The sequence below is a fragment of the Ovis canadensis genome, chromosome 8 (genome assembly GCF_042477335.2).
Source record: "Ovis canadensis isolate MfBH-ARS-UI-01 breed Bighorn chromosome 8, ARS-UI_OviCan_v2, whole genome shotgun sequence".
Taxonomy (NCBI): Eukaryota; Metazoa; Chordata; class Mammalia; order Artiodactyla; family Bovidae; genus Ovis; species Ovis canadensis.
The window spans coordinates 16,455,099-16,474,245 of record NC_091252.1 but is presented as its reverse complement, the minus strand read 5'-3'; the positions used below and the strand labels follow the sequence as shown (position 1 = coordinate 16,474,245).

The following is a 19,147-nucleotide window of genomic DNA, read 5'->3' as shown; positions in this document are numbered from 1 at the left end:
AGTAACACTGCAGGATAGATATTAGCCTCATTTCACTGGTGAAGAAAGAGAAGCTTAATTAAAGTGACTTGCCTAGTTTTCATAACCGGTTTATATGCTCAGCAGATATTGGAGAATCTGCTCTGTGTTGGCCCTGTCACTATGCTGAGACTGAGAATGCAGTTGTGAACGAGAAAGAGAAGATCTCCACTCTAAAGAAGCTTACACTCAAGTGGTAAAATCAGGATTTTAAAATAGCAGCGTCAGAGTCTAAAGTTCTTCTTAGCTTCCATATTCCCTCCCACCTCCCTGGTGGCTCAGAGATTAAAGTGTCTGCCTACGATGAGGGAGACCTGGGTTTGATCCCTGGGTCGGGAAGATACCCTGGGGAAGCAAATGGCAACCCACTCCAGTACTCTTGCCTGGAGAATCCCATGGACGGAGGAGCCTCATGGCTACAGTCCACGGAATCGCAAAGAGTTGGACACGACTGAGCGACTTCACTTCACTTCACTTCAAGGATACCACAGAAGAGATGGAGAAGTGGTTTTTAGTGTCACTTAAGAAAGTATGTGGGGATGGAAACTACATACTGGAATATGAGAGAAATATTGGCATATGAGTGTCAAGAAATATCAGGGAAAAAAAAAAAAACCACCCCAAGGGCCTAGCTGTGTGGTGGGGAATGGTAAGCCTGTGCAACATGACAGACTTGTTTTCTGTAGACACACTTTAGACAGTGTATATTGCGATAGCAGTGACGAACTTGCTGACAGCCTTAAAGGATCATCTCAGTGTATGGCTCTGTGCTGTCCAACATGGTAGCCATTACCTACTTACGGCTTTCAAGTCCCTGAAATGTGGCTAGTGAAACTAAGGAACTGAATGTTAAAATTAAAAAAGTTTTTTTTTTTTTTTAATTTAAAAACTGACACTTGATCCAGTTACTAGATCTTTAAGCATGTCTGGAACAACATGGGTATGTGAACCTATTTTTTTTTTGCCTATATTTTAAGAAAATTATATACAGATCAAGTATTTGTGATGAAAATTTAGCATATGAATTGATGTGTGCTGTAATATAAAATACACACTAGATTTTGAAAACATGATAAAAAAAGAATATAAAATACCCATTAATTATTTAGAAAATAGTTACATGCTGAAATGATATTTTGGATATGCTAGGTTACATAAAGTATTAGTTTCAATTGTTTTTTACTTTTTAAAAAATACACCTACTAAGAAATCTTTTATTATATACATGGATTATGTTATATTTGTACTGGAGAAAGCTGGTATAATCAAAGGAGTCCTGGTGAAGACAGTCTGGTCCATATATTACCTTTTATTTCCGGCATCAGAATATTTTCTTAGTATACATCATTATCCTTTTATCAAAAGTTATGTATTGCTCATTGTTCTAAGAATGAATGTTGTGCAAGTGTGAAAGTGAAAGTGTTAGTCACTCAGTTGTGTCTGACTCTTTGTGACCCCATGGACTGAAGCCCACCAGGCTCCTCTGTCCGTGGGATTCTCCAGGCAAGAATACTGGAGTGGGTTGCCATACCCTTCTCCAGGGGATCTTCCCAACCCAGAGATCGAACCCAGGTCTCCTGAATTGTAGGTGGATTCTTTACTGAGCTACCAGAGTAGCCCATTGTTCTTTCTAAGAATGCATGTTAAGAATCATGTTAATAACTGTGTCAACATTTCTTTCCAGAGTAGAAATATAAAATTATTTACACCATGCACTTACATGAACTGTCTGTATACAAGCGTATATAACACATTGGTTTCCAGAGTATTTCCTGTAATACGTTTTCGAAAACAGAAAGTAAATGTAAGTATTCTGTGGAACTATATTCAAGGATTGACAGGCTTGGGGGCGAAACACTTTATTATACACTATACAATATATATAATTAGGACAAAAGCAAACATTATAAAAAGTATAAAAACAGACAAAAAAAAAGATACAAACGCAATATATTTTGGTCAGAATTTCAGATGTGTTTTTTTTTCTTCTCTCTCCCCTTTACTTCAAAAGTTATAAATACTTTGGAAGCAGCATGCATTGTTGCACTTTTGATTTTTTGTTGTACGGTTAATGAATTTGAAAGTCTGGATGACTGGGGATCATCTATTTGGCCTTCCCATTCTTTCGTTTCTTCTTCTTTGATTATTAAAGGTTTTCCTAGAGTTTGGCCAACAAGGTTACAGACTTCTTGAGCTTTGCGCCATGCGTTTTCTACAGCAGCAAGACAGGCTTGTCGTCTTAGGAATTAAATGCAGAGATGATTAGTAAGACATCCAACAAACTGTAGGATGGAACAGTTTTGTTTAATTAGTTGATAATTCATTGAAAGATGTGCTTAACTTACCGAAGGTTATCAACAGAACCTGGCATATGATAGAACTGGGGTTGGCTGATGACAACAGAGCTATCTAGCTTTTCAACAAGAAAGTTACAGATATTTTGCATTTTTCCGAATTCAGTAAATGTAATGCAGACCTGTAAATGAAATAACAGTTGAAATTATTTTCATTTCTGATTTCAAATTTTTTTCTACATGTGAGTTAAAAAAAAGTAAAGACAGACTACAGTGAGGTCATTTTATAGTATGTAACAGATAAGAAAGGCCTACTTGGTACTTATAACCAAATTTTGTTATTGAATTTATCTTTGCTTATGAATTTTTTAATTTGTTTAATGTTGACTTGAACATTTAAAAATTCATTTTAAATCAGTCAGGGACTTTTTTATGAAACAGAATTGGGGGGCTTCCCCTTCAATTTTATTATTTGGCTAAATTCTTAGCCTGATAAATGTTTCATGACTCTTTAGACATTAGCTAGCTTCCTGATTAGCGGTAATTACTTCATGCTTCACTGCTGTCAGTGAGGTATGCTTCTTCATCCAATAGTTATTTTCAGATCTATACGCAGAAGCTCATCTATTTCATTATGCCATCTGCCTTTAATTATGTGGAAGCAGTTCTTATATATTCAGCAATACTTGAAAACTGTAGTCTTTAAACATTCTATGGAAGCAAACTAAACCTTTTTCCTAAGGAAACTTTACACAAGCTCAATACGTAAAACAATAAAGTGCAGGTACTGAAGTACTTTATGTAAAACATATAATACTCTATGTAAAGTATGTGAAACAATAATGTACAGATACTTAAGCACAGGCTGGAGTAGCACAGAGTCATCTTATACAATACAGAACAGTTGCCTTTCATCATAAATGTTATCCACGGAAGACTGATGTTCTGTCTGGTTTCAATACTTTGGATTAATTTGCTCTTTTTTCTAGTTTCTAAAGGCAGAAGCTTAGATTATTTATTTCAGATTTTTCTTCTTTTTACTATATGCATTCAATGCTAACATTTCTCGCTAAGCCCTGCTTTCGCTGCATCTCATAGTTTTTGATAGATTGTATTTTCATTTTCATTTCGTTCTAAACATATTAAAATTTATCTTGGGATGTCTTCATTGATCCACATGTCATTTAAAGTATGTTGTTTAATCTCCACATATTTGGGGGTTTTCCAATTGTGTTTCTGTTACTGATTTCTAGTTTAATTCCATTGTGATCAGAGAGCAGACATTATATTATCTATCCTTTTAAACTTGTTAAGGTATAAGTTTTGGCCTAGAATGTATTTTAGGGGTAAGGGGAGCAGAGAAAGGTTTACTGCAGAGCCAAGTATTAAGAACGGGTGGCTTGTTCTTGAAAGACCCAAATTCCAAATGTGTGCTATCTTGGTGAATGTTCCATGAGAGCTTGAGAAGAATTCTCTTTTGGGAGAAGTATTTTATAGATTTCCATTTTTTTGTTGTTTTTTAGTCGTTAAGTTGTGTCCGACTCTTCGTGAACCCATGGCTCCTCTGTCCGTGGGATTTTCTAGACAAGAACACTGGAGTGGGTTGCCATTTCCTTCTCCAGGAGATCTTCTTGACCCAGGAGTTGATGGAACCCATGTCTCCTGCTTGGCAGGTGGATCTTTACCACTGAACCACCTGAGAAGCCCTGTAGATGTCCATTATATCCAGTCAATTGATGGTATTGTTGAATTTAACTAGGTCCTTACTGATTTTATGCCTGTGGAATCTGTCCCTTCTTTTTTTTTTAAAAAATTATTTATTTGGCTGCATCAGGTCTTAGTTGCTGCACATAGGGTCTTCACTGCATCATGTGGGAGTTTTTGTGTGGTGTATAGTCTGTCTACTTGCGGCCCACAGGCTTAGTTGCTCCATGGCCTGTGGGATCTTAGTTCCCTGACCAGGGACTGAACCCATGTCCCCTGCACTGCCAGGTAGACTGTTAACCACTGGACCACCAGGGAAGTCCCTGAATCTGTCCCTTTTTGATAAAGGAAGTTGGAGACTCCAACTATGATGGTGGACGCATCTATTTCTCCTAGAAGTTCTATTAGTTTTTGCCTGATGTAGTTTGACACTCAGGAGAATGCATATTAAAGACTGTTATTATTTTTTGGCTGTGCCACTGTGGGGCATGTGGGATCTTAGTTCCCTGACCAGGGACTGAACCCTGCACTGGAAGCAGAGAGTCTTAACCATTGGACCACCAGGGAAGTCCCCATGGATTGTTATGTTTCTTGGAAAACTGCCCTGCATCATTACATAATACCCTTCTGTATCCTTGATAACTCCCTATTATGAAGTCTGCTCTGTCTAAAATTACAATAGTGACTCTTGCTTTCTTTTGATAAGTGTTAGCATGATTAATTTTTCTCCATGGATATCTATATATGTCTTTATATTTAAAACAGATTTCTCATAGATAACATATAGTTTGATGGTGTTTTTTGATCCACTGTGACAATCTGTCTTTTAATTGCTACATTTAGACCACTGATGTTCAAAGCATTACTGACATAGCTGGATTAATATCTACCATATTCTTTACTGTTTTCTATGTTTCCTTTGTTCTTTTTTCTAAGTTCTGTCTTCTGCCTTTTGTGATTTTAATTGAGCATTTCATGATTTCTTTTTTTTTCTCCTTTCTTAGCATATCAGTTATATTTTTTAAGCTTTTATTAGTGGTTTCCCTAAAGTACATAATACATATTTACAATGAATCCAAGTCCACTTTAAATAACACTATACCACTTTATGGGCTGTATAACTATAATAAGAAAATAATCCTAAGTATTCCACCCCATCTCTTGTATCATTACTGTCATTCATCTCACTTATACATCAGCATGCGTGCATGCTTAGTCGCTTCAGTTGTATCCAACTCTTTGCAACGCTGTGGACTGTAGCCTGCCAGACTCCTCTATCCATACTCCAGGCAAGAATACTGGAGTGGCTTGCCATGCTCTCCTCCAGGGGATCTTCCTGACCCAGGGCTTGAACCTGTGTCTCTTATGTCTCCTGCACTGGCAGGCAGGTTCTTTACTGAGCCATGGGGAAAGCCCCTTAAATTATTTGTATTTAATGTGATTATTGATATGGTTCTTCTGACCTTGCTATTGATTTTCTATTTGTCTCATATTTTCTTTGTTCCCCTCTCCCCATTTTCTGCTTTTTTGGGAAGAGATTGAGTATATTTTTTATTCTATTTGATATCTTTCATTGGTTTCTTTACTGTAACCTGTTACTTTAGTGTCTGCTTTAGAGTTTACAGGATATATATGTTTAATTTATCTCAGTCTACCTTCAGGAGATACACCATTTCACACATAGGAAACTTTAAATATTGTACTTCAATTTCTCCCTTCATGCTATTGCTGTTGTATGTTTTATATATGTTATAATCCCTAAAGTTCATCATTATCTTTTTGTTTAAACAATTATTTTTATATAGGTGTAGAGTTATAGAGATATAAGAAAAATATCAAATCTACCTATGTAGTTACCATTTTCAGTGTTCTTCATTCCTCTCTGTAGATTCCTATTCCTTTCTAGTACCATTTTCTTCCACCTACCCAACTCTGTTTAACATTCCTTGGATTGAAGGTCTATGGTAATAAATTCTTTCAGATTTCTGAAAAAGTCTATAATTGTCCTTTGATTTTGAACAATATTTTTGCTGAATATAGGGGAAATAGAAGATAGGAAAAATATGATTTAAATGCATAAATCAAGTATAAATATGATTTATACATTGGACAAGGGATTGGCAACCCACTCCAGTATTCTTGCCTGGAAAATCCCATGGACAGAGGAGCCTAGCAGGCCACAGTCCATGGGGTCACAAGAGTTGGACATGACTTAGCAACTAAAACCACTAAAACCAAACCACATATAAAATATTTCACAACAAAAATGAAGAGTTGAGAAAAGATTAGATGAGATAATGTATGGAACACACATGACACATGGAAACGTGCAAGGACAAGGAGAGGGAAGACTGTTTCTACTACTTTTCCTATAGACTTTTTAATAGACTTTTATTGAATGCTTATTGTGTCGAGGTTTTTAAAATCTCTCCAACACTGAAACTGTAACAAGAAAACAACATAAGAAGTGGAAAGACAGATAAAGGAATTGCAAAGCTGAGGTTTTACTTCAACATTTCCCAGGTGGATCCCTAAAATCATCATCATTGTTGTTGTTTGGTCACTAAGTCATGTCCGGACTCTCTGCGACCCCGTGGACTGTAGCCTGTCAGGCTCCTCTGTCCATTGGATTTCCCAGGCAAGAATACTGGAGTGGGTCACCATTTCCTTCTCCAGGGGATCTTCCTGAGCCAGGAATTGAACGTGAGGTGCCTATGACATCTCCTGCATTGCAGGTGGATTCTTTATTGCTGAGCCAACAGGGAAGCCCAAAATCATTAAAGTATTTTTAAAATTCCTTCAGATAGTTAAATTTTAAGTGAAAAAATTACAAATTTATTCAAGTTAATATAGGGACAACAGTGTATTATGATAATTACTAACTCAAGAGGTAAGAAGCTAGGATTCTAATTTCCATTCTAATTCTTGTAATATGATCGTTAAAAATTCTGAGCCTAAGCTATCTTAGCCACACCGTTAAATTTAGGAAAAATAATGTATTATCTGCCTGAAGGTAGGACTAGGTGATTTCTTAAGGCAGAGGAACCAGAGATCAAATTGCCAGCATCCGCTGGATCATCGAAAAAGCAAGAGAGTTCCAGAAAAACATCTATTTCTGCTTTATTGACTATGCCAAAGCCTTTAACTGTGTGGACCACAAGAAACTGTGGAAAATTCTGAGAGATGGGAATACCAGACCACCTGACTGCCTCTTGAGAAATCTGTATGCAGGTCAGGAAGCAGCAGTTAGAACTGGACATGGAACAACAGACTGGTTCCAAATAGGAAAAGGAGTACGTCAAGGCTGTATATTGTCACCCTGCTTATTTAACTTATATGCAGAGCACATCGTAAGAAATGCTGGACTGGAAGAAACACAAGCTGGAATCAAGATTGCCCGGAGAAATATCAATAACCTCAGATATGCAGATGACACCACCCTTATGGCAGAAAGTGAAGAGGAACTAAAAAGCCTCTTGATGAAAGTGAAAGTGGAGAGTGAAAAAGTTGGCCTAAAGCTCAATATTCACAAAGATCATGTTTTCACAAAGATCATGGCCTCTGGTCCCATCACTTCATGGGAAATAGATGGGGAAACAGTGGAAATAGTGTCAGACTTTATTTTCTGGGGCTCCAAAATCATTGCAGATGGTGATTGCAGCCATGAAATTAAAAGACACTTACTCCTTGGAAGAAAAGTTATGACCAACCTAGATAGTATATTCAAAAGCAGAGATATTACTTTGCCGACTAAGGTCCATCTAGTCAAGGCTATGGTTTTTCCTGTGGTCATGTACGGATGTGAGAGTTGGACTGTGAAGAAGGCTGAACGCCGAAGAACTGATGCTTTTGAACTGTGGTGTTGGAGAAGACTCTTGAGAGTCCCTTGGACTGCAAGGAGATCCAACCAGTCTATCCTAAAGGAGATCAGTCCTGGGTGTTCACTGGAAGGACTGATGCTAAAGCTGAAACTCCAGTACTTTGGCCACCTCATGCGAAGAGTTGACTCATTGGAAAGGACTCTGATGCTGGGAGGGATTGGGGGCAGGAGGAGAAGGGGACGACCGAGGATGAGATGGCTGGATGGCATCACTGACTCGATGGACATGAGTCTGAGTGAACTCCGGGAGATGGTGATGGACAGGGAGGCCTGGCGTGCTGTGATTCATGGGGTCGCAAAGAGTCGGACACGACTGAGCAACTGAACTAAACTGAAAGGCAAAGTTTCTCTAATTAGATTAACCAGAGTCCATTCTAATCCACTCTTGTTTGTTTCCTGTGGCAAGGAAGTGGTGTGACTAAGCACATACTCCCAGTTTGGAATCAAAGAGACAGCAGTCTTCTAACCTGGCTGTAACTACTTATAACATACTCTGACTTCATAAAGTCCTGATCATAAAATCTTTGAAGATAAGTAAAAAGCTCAACAGTTCTAGGAACTAAATGTTTTCATTCAGTTCAGTTCAGTCGCTCAGTCATGTCCGACTCTTCGTAACCCCATGAATCGCAGCACGCCAGGCCTCCCTGTCCATCACCAACTCCCGGAGTTCACACAAACTCATCTGCATTGATTTGGTGATGCCATCCAGCCATCTCATCCTCTGTCATCCCCTTCTCCTCCTGTCCACAATCCCTCCCAGCATCATAGTCTTTTCCAATGAGTCAACTCTTCGCATGAGGTGGCCAAAGTACTGGAGCTTCAGCCTTAGCATCATTCCTTCCAAAGAAATCCCAGGGCTGGTCTCCTTCAGAATGGACTGGTTGGATCTCCTTGCAGTTCAAGGGACTCTCAAGAGTCTTCTCCAACACCACAGTTCAAAAGCATCAATTCTTCGGTGCTCAGCCTTCTTCACAGTCCAACTCTCACATCCATACATGACCACAGGAAAAACCATAGCCTTGACTAGACGGACCTTAGTTGGCAAAGTAATGTCTCTGCTTTGAATATACTATCTAGGTTTTCATTAATTGTGTGTAAAAAAATACACAATTTTTTCAATTTGTGCAAAGGTTGAGTAGTTTTTATTTTTAAATCTATCTTAACAAAAAATAAAATTGTCTTGTGAAACAAAAGAATGTTGAAGTCTTTCAATCCTTTATGCTATGACTATTAATTTCCAATTTATCTGAGGAGAAGAAATTCTTCCTCTGTAGTGTTTCTTCCTGTTGACTACATGATAGCATTATGAAAATTTTGTTCAGGTGGCAATTAAATGCTACTTCCCTCTTGCTATTTTTATTCCATTTCAAAACAATTTCTCTTAAATCTCACCCAGATATGTTAACACCAAAAATGATTTTGAGGAAAATGATCTTTTATCAACACCATGAGAAGTATTTTTCCTGTACTTGACTTTCAAGAATAAAATTAAATGCAAATTGTCCCCACAAAGTCATGCTGTTTCCAGTTATTTGTGAAGATAATACATACCTCTGCTTCCATGTGATAAGCATTTTCTAGCCTTTTAAAATCCTTTGTCACAGTTACATTTTCTGACTGAAAGAGAAAGTACAAGAATATGATTACTGAATGTTTGGCTACTAAATGCAATTAATCTAAAACATAAAGTATAAACCTGTACTTATTAAAATCAGAATAACAAAATATGTGAAAAGAACTGGCTTGCCTAATGCTTTAAAATTTTCCTAAAAAAAAACGTAAATTCAGAAAACTACAAATATTTGCTGATATTTCATAATTGTCATTCCACTTGTAATTTTTACATTGTTAAGTATGAACTTAGGGTGATATATATCTGAAGCATTATTTGTACATAAAACATTCTGAATGTTGTAGGGATGTCAGAGTTTATAAAATGTTTAATAATTTAAACATTTAATATTATAATTTAATAATTTATTATAATTTAATAATTTATAATTTAATATTATGGTTTGTTTACAAATAATACTAATTTACTGAACACATATAGTATGCAACTTTGGGCAAGTTACTCAACTTTTTGAGACATAGTTTCCACACTTACAAAACTGTGTTACATTGCATGTGAGGTAGTAGGTAGATGGGCCCCAGGCTGAGCCACTAGAGTTTGTCAGGTTGAGCGATTGGAGCTTGTCTCCCCTTCCCCCATATTTCGGGGAAAAAGATAATGGCAGGAGCAGAGAGGAACTAAGCCCTGAAAGTGAAAGTGAAGTTGCTCAGTCATGTCCAACTCTTTGCGACCCCATGGACTGTAGCCCACCAGGCTCCTTAGTCCATGGAATTTTCCAGGCAAGATTACTGGAGTGGGTTGCCATTTCCTTCTCCAGCGGATCTGCCCAACCCAGGGATCGAACCTCGGTCTCCCACACGGCAGGCAGACCGTCTGAGCCACCTGGAATAAAAAGATGACCACATCTTTCATTCTTCAGGAAAAGGAGGCCTCCCTGACTGTACATGTGCAGAAAAGTTCCTAGGGGGTCAAAAGAGAAGGGGGTGCTAACCCAAAATATGTTTTGCCAACCCCTCAGAGACCTTTGAGCTGGAATCCATCTTGGCCAAAAGATTCGTGCGCACATTGGAGCGGGCCCTGAGTCAGATCAGATATGGGCAATAAGCAAGGTAATTGGCTAGAGGAAAACAAAGACCTGGAAGAAGGCCCCTATTTAAGCAATTCAAACCGCACCTTCAGCGCTCCTCCTGAGCAAAGATGCCCTAACTCTTCTCTGAGTGCGTAGCTCTGCTTTACTTCTGTCTTAAATAAACTGCTTTTCTTTGTGCTCTTTCACACGTATGGTGCTTCTAATAATCTCTGCCTGTTTTACGACCTTGGTCTCTTAAAATTCTTTTTTCAAAGAGGTCAAGGGCCAGGGCTCTGCTTCTAGTCAGTAGCCCCTAGTGGTCTAGTGGTTAGGATTCCTGGTTTTCACCCAGTCAGCACAGGTTTGATTCCCAGGCAGGAAACTAAGATCTTGCTTCAAGCTGCCACTCACTGCTGTTCCCTCCAAGATCACATTGAACTGATTTGAGGATTTAATGAAAAGTTGTGAATAAAATGCTTGACACAGAAGGTACTTGGCAAAACGAGACACAATATCATTATGATATAAACATTTCCAGAAATATTGGACCTAAGCCAGCCTGTTCTTAGAAAAGTAACATTAATGCTTTTTGACTCTCTGGGTAAGTACAGGGTATATAATTCTGATAAAAAAGTTGAACTTATTTTGTTTCAAAAGAGTTTTAAAATTTAGTGAAATGAATTCTTGACTTACTCCCATTCATGGGGATAGGCAGAACTTATATTTTATAAATATTTGTATCTTTAAAAATATATGCTAAGTAAAGATGCTGCTGCTCAATCATTTAATTGTTATTTGGTAAAGGATTTAGATGCACATGAATTTTAAGATATACACTAATTTCAAGCCATTTATAGACCTAGAAAATTCTAAAAAGCTTTAACCTGAAAATCTGAACTTAAGTTCCAATTATAGCTCTGATGTCAGTTTCAGTGAAAATATTAATTCATTTTTGTGATAATATTTATTACCATCTTATGGAAATAATTATTCATTGTAGAAAATTAGAGTATTGATAAACTAAACCAATGCTGTATACATTGCTTAAAGTTGAAAACATGAAACTTGATACCTGAAACATTTGTCATTTAGCATTCTTTTATGACATGTAAACATATCTTCTATTTTCTTAGATGTCTTTTTTCAGTTTTCCCCCCCTTTACTTGATAAATATACATAAGACTTCTGAAGGAAAAATTAGAGAAATAATTCTAGGAAAGGTAGCAGAAAAGAAAGTATCTTTTATTGTTTCACTTAACATTATAGTTTTTATAAAAATAATATACACTAATTAATGAATATCTAATACTAGAGAAAGAATAGTCTCCAAACCCCTTATGTTAATATTTCAGTAAACATTAAATCATCTATCCATGCACATAAAAATTTGTAGATCTATGTATAGAATTTTTTATAAATGAAATTATACTGTACATGCTGTTCTGAAACCTTTTAGTAACTTCTACTTTAGAAACATTTAAAATCTACAGAAAAGTTGCCAGGATAGTATAGAGTTCCATATACCTCAGTTTCAGGTTTTTCTGATGTTATCATTTTTTTATTACTATGGTACATATCAGTGCAGTTCAGTCGCTCAGTCTTGTCCGACTCTGTGACATATACACATACATTCACAATTGTTTCTGCATCTATCCATCTGATATATACTAAGCTAAACATGAGTTCATACTGATGCTTCTAATTAAGAACCACAGAGTTCATTCTAACCTTCCTTTCTTATCTGTAATTTCCTCTCCAGTCCCTCAGCCACCAACCACCTATTTTTCAAGCCTACTAATGGCAGCCCACTCCAGTATTCTTGCCTGGAGAATCCCAGGAACAGGGGAGCCTAGTGGGCTGCCGTCTATGGGGTCGCACAAAGTCGGACACGACTGAAGCGACTTAGCAGCAGCATACATATAGTTTCAGAACTGCAAACCTTGGAAAAAACATTTACTAACTAGAGTACAGAGTTTATATATCTTTCATCTTTATCATTAGTTTCTAGTAAAATATAATTTTCCGAAACTCAGGATACTCCGCTCACCTTCTGTCCCCATGTTCCGTGCAATTATGTCATTCATCTGCAACAGAGTTACAGGTTCATTTGTCACAGTCTGGGTTCTGTCCTGGAATTGATCTGTTTTTTTTTCAAACTTGCATAATTAGTGTTCCCTTTTTGTGATTTACAGTTTTATGGGTTTCGACAAATGTATTCACCACTCCAGTACCACACAGAATAATTTTTCCCCTTGAGAAGCTTCTCTGTGCACCTCCTTTATAGTTAACCACTTTGCCATCAAACAACCTGTCCACCGATTTATGTCCCTATAGTTTTCCCTTTTCCAGAATGTCACATGAATGGATCATAGAATGTAAACCTTTTGAATCTGTTTTTTTCACTTATAATATTTAAGCTTTGCCCATGTTGTTCTGTGAATACCTTGCACCTCTTTATTGCTGAGTAATTTTCCAATGCATGGATGTAACAGTTATCCATTCCACTGTTGAAAACATCTTGGCTGTTCCAAGTTCTAAAGTTTTAGTGAGTTATGAATAAATCTGCTATAAATATTCTTGTACAAATTTATATGTGAATGTAAGTCTTTGATTCTCATGTGGGTTAATGGTTCCTATAATAAGTATAACTTTGTAAGAAGCTGTAAGACTGTCTTTCAAAGTGGCCATACCGCTTTGCAGTCTCACCAGCAATGAATGAAAATTTCTGTTGTTTCACATCTTTGACAGCATTTGCTATCATCAATGATATTGGATTTTAGTCAATCTAATACATGCATAATGGTATCAAATTGTGGTTTTAATTTGCATTTCTTTAATGACAAATAATGTGGAGGATCTTTTCATGTGTTTACTTGCCATCTGTATATATTCTTTGGTGAAGTATATGTTCAGGCATCTTGTGCTTTTTAATTGAGTTATTTGTTTTATTATTGAATCAACCATAAGATCAAATAAAGCAGTAATTTTTATTTTTAAGGGCACTTTTATTTTTAAGGGCTTTAAGTACAGTAACTTACCCATTTAGGAGAAAACAAAACCCTTTTCCTTATACCAAAATAAATTCCAAATGTAGTAAATAGTTAACGTACTATAAAGGGTCCCTAAAAAGTCCAGGAAATATTAGTTAATAGTTACATAGCCTCAGGCTTGCAAAGGACCCAATAAGCATTACACCAAAGTCAGAAAACTTTTTTTTGCAGGAGAAATGTTTATTTGAAGTGAAAAACAATAAAAACAGTAGTACTTTAACCAACATATGAAGCAGATCAAGAAAACAATAAAAACAGATTACATTAGTTATTACAAATTTGGGGATTTAAAAAACTCTTATCATTTAGCTTTAATCTCCTTATGAGAAACTTTCCTTATGAAGAAAATAAAACTTCGAAGCGTTTAAGTGATTTACTAGAAGACTCAAATATCGTAAAAAATTTTACTATTAAGAGAATTTAAATAAATCTTTAAAATTTTTAATGTTTAATACTGCAAACAAGGTTACATGGCAAATACGAAATTGGGAAAATTTTTGCAATATATGAGATAGTTATTGATAATCTTAATTTTTAAAGTTCTCATAAATTTCAAAAGGAAAGATAACAGAAAAATAGGAACAATGATAGGGAATGTTTAATAAGTGTTTTATTTAAAATGCAGTGATCAGGAATGTTTAAGTATTTTATGGTTGAATGAGTAAATACTGCTTGGAACTTTAAAACATTTTTCCATGAAAACACTCAAAATGAGGTCATGCCTTCACAGGTGAAACTATATATAACCATAAAATTATATATGATCTATATGATAGCTGAATAGTTTATTAAAAACCACTTTCTAAGTACACATTATGTGAGGAGTACCGAAATATAACCCATCAATACAAAGCAAGAAGTGAAGTGAAGTCACTCAGTCGTGTCCAACTCTTTGGGACCCGTGGACTAGCCCACCAATCTCCTCCATCCATGGGAGTCTCCAGGCAAGAATACTGGAGTGGGTTGCCATTTCCTTCTCCAGGGAATCTTCCCGACCCAGGGATCGAACCCAGGTCTCCCACATTGCAGGCAGATGCTTTAACCTCTGCACCACCAGGGTCTCCACTCTGGAGAGGTTTAGAATATGGAGGAGAGATAAGAAGAGTAGTAATTATAATATAAAGTGATACATTTTATTAGGGGTTGTGAATGGGGTATGGTATGCAGGGAATAGTATAGGAAAAAAATGCTCAAGAAGTGAACTTGGGCTGGTTTTTAAAGGAAAAAAGAGGGAAGTCAGTTTATGAGGGGAGGAGATGACAGGAAATGACAGAAATAAGCTCCATCTATTAAGCAAAAGAGTTTGGAATATGAGGGGCCTTTTAATCAGGGGAGTGATGTTTATAAACACAGATTTTAAAGTTTAAAATGAATAAAGATTTTGTGAAGACTCATTAAATTCACCCTGAAATGTAATATAAATGATTTTATTTGCACTTTCTACTGAACAAATTATTTACCACTGCTTTCCTCCATCAGCAGAGATAATCTGGAGATTACTGACCTTTGCATGTCTTGAACATTAAGTCTTTAATGTAATCACTTTAAGTTGGATGTAGTGATTGATCCTGTTTTACATATTTGAAGTTGCAGCCATGTGAGCTCCATATACATTTTAAGCAAAAACTTAAGAATTAGTTATATTATTCAAATACGTCTGCAACACTGGCAGCAGTTTTGGGGAGAAAATATATTTCTATATATTAAATTCATTTTATTCACATAATTTATAATTAGCAGCAGATCCTTCTAAACTGTAAATCATTTAGAGGCATCTTTCCAATATGACTTTTAAAATAAATCTATGCTTATAAATGCAATCTATGTTTATAAGTACAAATAAAACTTCTCCTTAAAATAAAGACTTGCTTTTTCAGGGTGTGTCATTTCTAACAAGAGCATTTTTAAGAACTCAGTGTTGGGGGGACACAAATCACAGCTCTGGCCTTCAGGCTACTCTGTAATATGAGGGATCTGAGACAGCCTATGAAGTCTGTGCTTTCTTATTCTCTTTCATTCTAATTATCTGGAGCCTAGGCTAGTTGAAAGAAACCTAGATTTTGGTTTTGAGAATACAGGAGTTCAAATATAACCCTGAGTGTTATTTAACCTCCTTAAATCTGGAAAGTGGGGATATTAAAACCTGCTTAACAGGGGTATTGCACGAATTAAATAAGACTCATTCATTTTTTTTTTTTTTAAAGTGGGCTTAGGGCAAGATTTATTTAGGGATTTGTTTCAGGAACATCTCTGGTAAGAAGAGGTATTTCATATATGTGGCATGTACAATACAATGGCTTAATTTTCTTTTTTAAGCTAAAACTAAACAATTCGGAGAAAATTTTGAGTCTTTATAAAACGAAAATGGGTACAATATTCCCCCTATCTCGCCCCAGCCTCACATTACTTTTTGCGAAAAATACCAAAGACTCACTTTCATGTAAAGCTTTCCCCGCCTGGGAGGAGGGGTGCAGAATAAAAACAAAAAAATGAGACCATGTCTAGCACATTACTTATGCAAGCATTTACATCTTATTGTTTCAAGCTTAACAGTTCGTCATTTCAAGGTTAAAAACAAAATACTGCAACAAGTGATACCAAATAAAACCCCACTCAATTTTAATTCTTTTGTTTTACAAGTCACTGCGGGTGATAATTACTTTCCCCTAGAAGGATAGGCTGGGAAAGATTGAAGGCGAGGGGAGAAGGGGACGACAGAGGATGAGATGGCTGGATGGCATCACCGACTCGATGGACACGAGTTTGAGGAAACTCCGGGAGTTTGTGATGGACAGGGAGGCCTGGCGTGTCGCAGTTCATGGGGTCGCTGAGTCGGACACGACCGAGCGACTGAACTGAACTGAGCAGGATGGACCAGAGATACACACTCAGCCAGGTCCTCGCGGCCCCTCACGCCGCCGATGACACAAAGGTGTCCTAGACGCTCAAAACCCTCCCCGCCCCTACCCTCGGCCGCCGCCTTTTCGCGGTCGGGCGGGAAGCTCCTGGCCGCGGAGCTCTCACCTGCACGCCCTGCTGCCGGAGGCTCTGCGTGATGTAGTCCAGGCGGCGGCAAACGCTCTTCTTGGCCTCGGCCGCCGCCTCCTTGGTGCTGCTCACCCGCACGACCACCTGCGCCCGGTCCGGGCTCGCAGACACCTCCGCGGTGCCGCTGACATGCACCTCGCGGGAGGGAGTTTGGGCCGGCGCTGAGGAGAGAGGGCGGCGGAGGCCGGGCAGCGTCTCTCCACCCGAGAGCAGATAGTTCTCCCGGCCTCGGTCAGCCCAGGGAAGCAGTTCCACGAACACCCGCGACTGAGGGGTCTGTTGCAACGACATAGCGATGGCAGCTTGGTTGTCCGTAGCAACTCGGAGCCGACGGCGGCCGAAGGGGTCCAAGGCCTCAAGGCTGGCGCGGCGCGGCGCAAAGGATATCGGGATGGGCTTGGCGGTCCGGGAGCCGCTGTGGAGGACGGGAGCTACGCTGTGCGGAGGCTTTTGCAGCGTCTCCTTTACGAGTTGTTGGCTGAGCGCGGCGCTGTGGTTTTTAACTTGCTTACCTGGTGGCCTTGGAAAACCTGAGGGAGGTTTCTATGCGACCACCCTCTCAGTGAGCTCCCCTTTCTACGCCGTCCGTCTGCCTCGGCCGGCGACGCGCCGTGCATCCCTCGGAAGTTTCCTCAGAGGCCGGAACGGCTCTTTTTATTCTTAATCTGCCGTGGGTCTCCGATTGTCCCAATTTTGTCTTTACTTTTGTCTAACTTTACTATTCCACTTGCGCAGTGGACCCCACGGCACCGTAGAGCGCCAGAAATTTGTGTTGGCTTGAACTTTACCAGTTTGATCATAGAAGTTTATGATTCCTAGAATCTCAGTTTCATCGCCTCTAAAGCCGTGTTGATAATACGTTCCACGTTTGCAATGTGATCATAAAGTAATTGCCATATGGAAAGCAGAAAATAATGGATAATGATAATAGCTAAAGCTTTGCCATGCTTTTCAAATCTCTTGAATTTTCTCTAAAATTCCTGGAATGGTTCTGGCCTTGAATAAGGACAAGACAAACTCTAGTGGTATCAAAGCACATTCAACATCGACATGGCAAAACCTTACACTACTTAGTTCTTATCTTTACCCTTTGCTTGAAAAATATCACAATCTTTAACCTAGTGACCCACATTAAGTAGATTTTCTTCCTACCAATAAGTAATGATGTATAAAAGCCCTGTCCCAGAGGAAAAATATTTTTTTTTGACAATTTTTTTTTAAAGACAACTATTCTCTTGAAAGGAGCCTGAAAAAGCCAACCGACAATCCTCAGGTAGTTTCTTCTCTATCATTATTCTTTTATTTTTGATGAGTAAGATGATTCAACTAAATCAGACAGTACCCGCAGCCCCTTCATTGGTTCATGGATAGTTTTGTATATATTTATTTTGATGTATATTGTTAGATAAAAGCAATTATATGTTAGTATTTTAATTTTAAAAACCTTTCTACTATGTTTTTAAATAATTTATCACCAAAAATAATGTTTCTTGAATCTTGTGGAGAATTCTTTTTGTTTAATGATAAATGTGGAAAAATATAATCTTCAAGGCGAACCATTGGATGAATGAACATCATAGGTAAAAAGCAATAGGAGTTTTAAGTGCATATAAATATTTAGGGCATGATAAAAGTAAGTTTCAAATACCTGGGAAAATGGTACAGGGATAATTGGTTGGCTATGTGAAAAAAGTATTGATCTGTATCTTAACATGCACTAAAAATAAAATCCAGATGAGGCAAAAAATAAAAAGAGAAGAGAGAGTGGGTAAATATAAATATAGGAATGAGAAGGACTTTCTAGGCATGATTTCAAATGCAGCAACCATAAGGAAAGGCCTGACAAATTTGATTACACTAAAAGAATGTCAGTATGTGAAACAAAACAAAAAGGTGAGGGGCAAATAAATTGGGAAAAAATGTTTGTATAAAAAGCTAATAGTCTTAATGTTTAGTGAGCTCTTACCAGAAAAAAATGAAAGAAAAATGAATAATTTTACAGAGGTAAACCTTGGATCATTCATAGCTGCCATAATAAAATACCATGGAGTGGGTGGCTTAGAAATTTATTTTCTCTGGAAAGCTAAGAAATCCAAGATGAAGGTTTGGTGTCTCCTTGGTTTGTAGACAACCTTCTCACTATGACCTCACGTGACCTTTCTTATGTGCACAAGGATCCCTGGTATTTCTCTTCTTATAAGAAGGCCAGTTCTGAAATCCCCTGGAGAAGGGAATGGCAACCCACTTCAGTACTCTTGCCTGGAGAATTCCATGGACAGAGGAGCCTAACAGGCTATAGTCTGTGGAGTCACAAAGAGTCAGACAGGACTTGCTGATATTTGTGATCCCATGTATAGTAGTCCATGGAATATTCGAGGCCAGAATACTGGAGTGAGTAGCCTTTCCCTCCTCCAGGGGATCTTCCCAGCCTAGGGATCGAACCCAGGTCTCCCACATTGCAGGCAGATTCTTTACCAGCTGAGCCACCAGGGAAGCCCAAGAATACTGGAG

At 37.9% G+C, this 19,147-nt stretch overlaps 1 protein-coding gene across 1 annotated transcript; it reads right to left on the bottom strand.

Moving 5' to 3' along the window:
• Positions 1-1,861: 1,861 nt before the first annotated feature.
• Positions 1,862-18,173, bottom strand: IRAK1BP1 (interleukin 1 receptor associated kinase 1 binding protein 1). Its single transcript, XM_069598041.1, has 4 exons — positions 16,613-18,173; positions 9,448-9,513; positions 2,364-2,494; positions 1,862-2,256 (listed from the first exon to the last, which is right to left on the bottom strand). Exons 1-4 carry the CDS (start codon positions 16,925-16,927, stop codon positions 1,986-1,988), a joined length of 783 nt encoding a protein of 260 aa, XP_069454142.1. The 5' UTR covers positions 16,928-18,173; the 3' UTR covers positions 1,862-1,985.
• Positions 18,174-19,147: the final 974 nt, after the last annotated feature.

Bases quoted from the DNA above. Each gene is read 5' to 3' on its own strand.
- IRAK1BP1 (XM_069598041.1), bottom strand. From the start codon at position 16,927: ATGTCGTTGCAACAGACCCCTCAGTCGCGGGTGTTCGTGGAACTGCTT. The intron at 9,514-16,612 runs GTGAGAGCTCCG...TTTCTCTTTCAG, and splicing joins TCCGGCAGCAGGGCGTGCAG to TCAGAAAATGTAACTGTGAC. The intron at 2,495-9,447 runs GTATGTATTATC...TTTCATTTACAG, and splicing joins CTTATCACATGGAAGCAGAG to GTCTGCATTACATTTACTGA.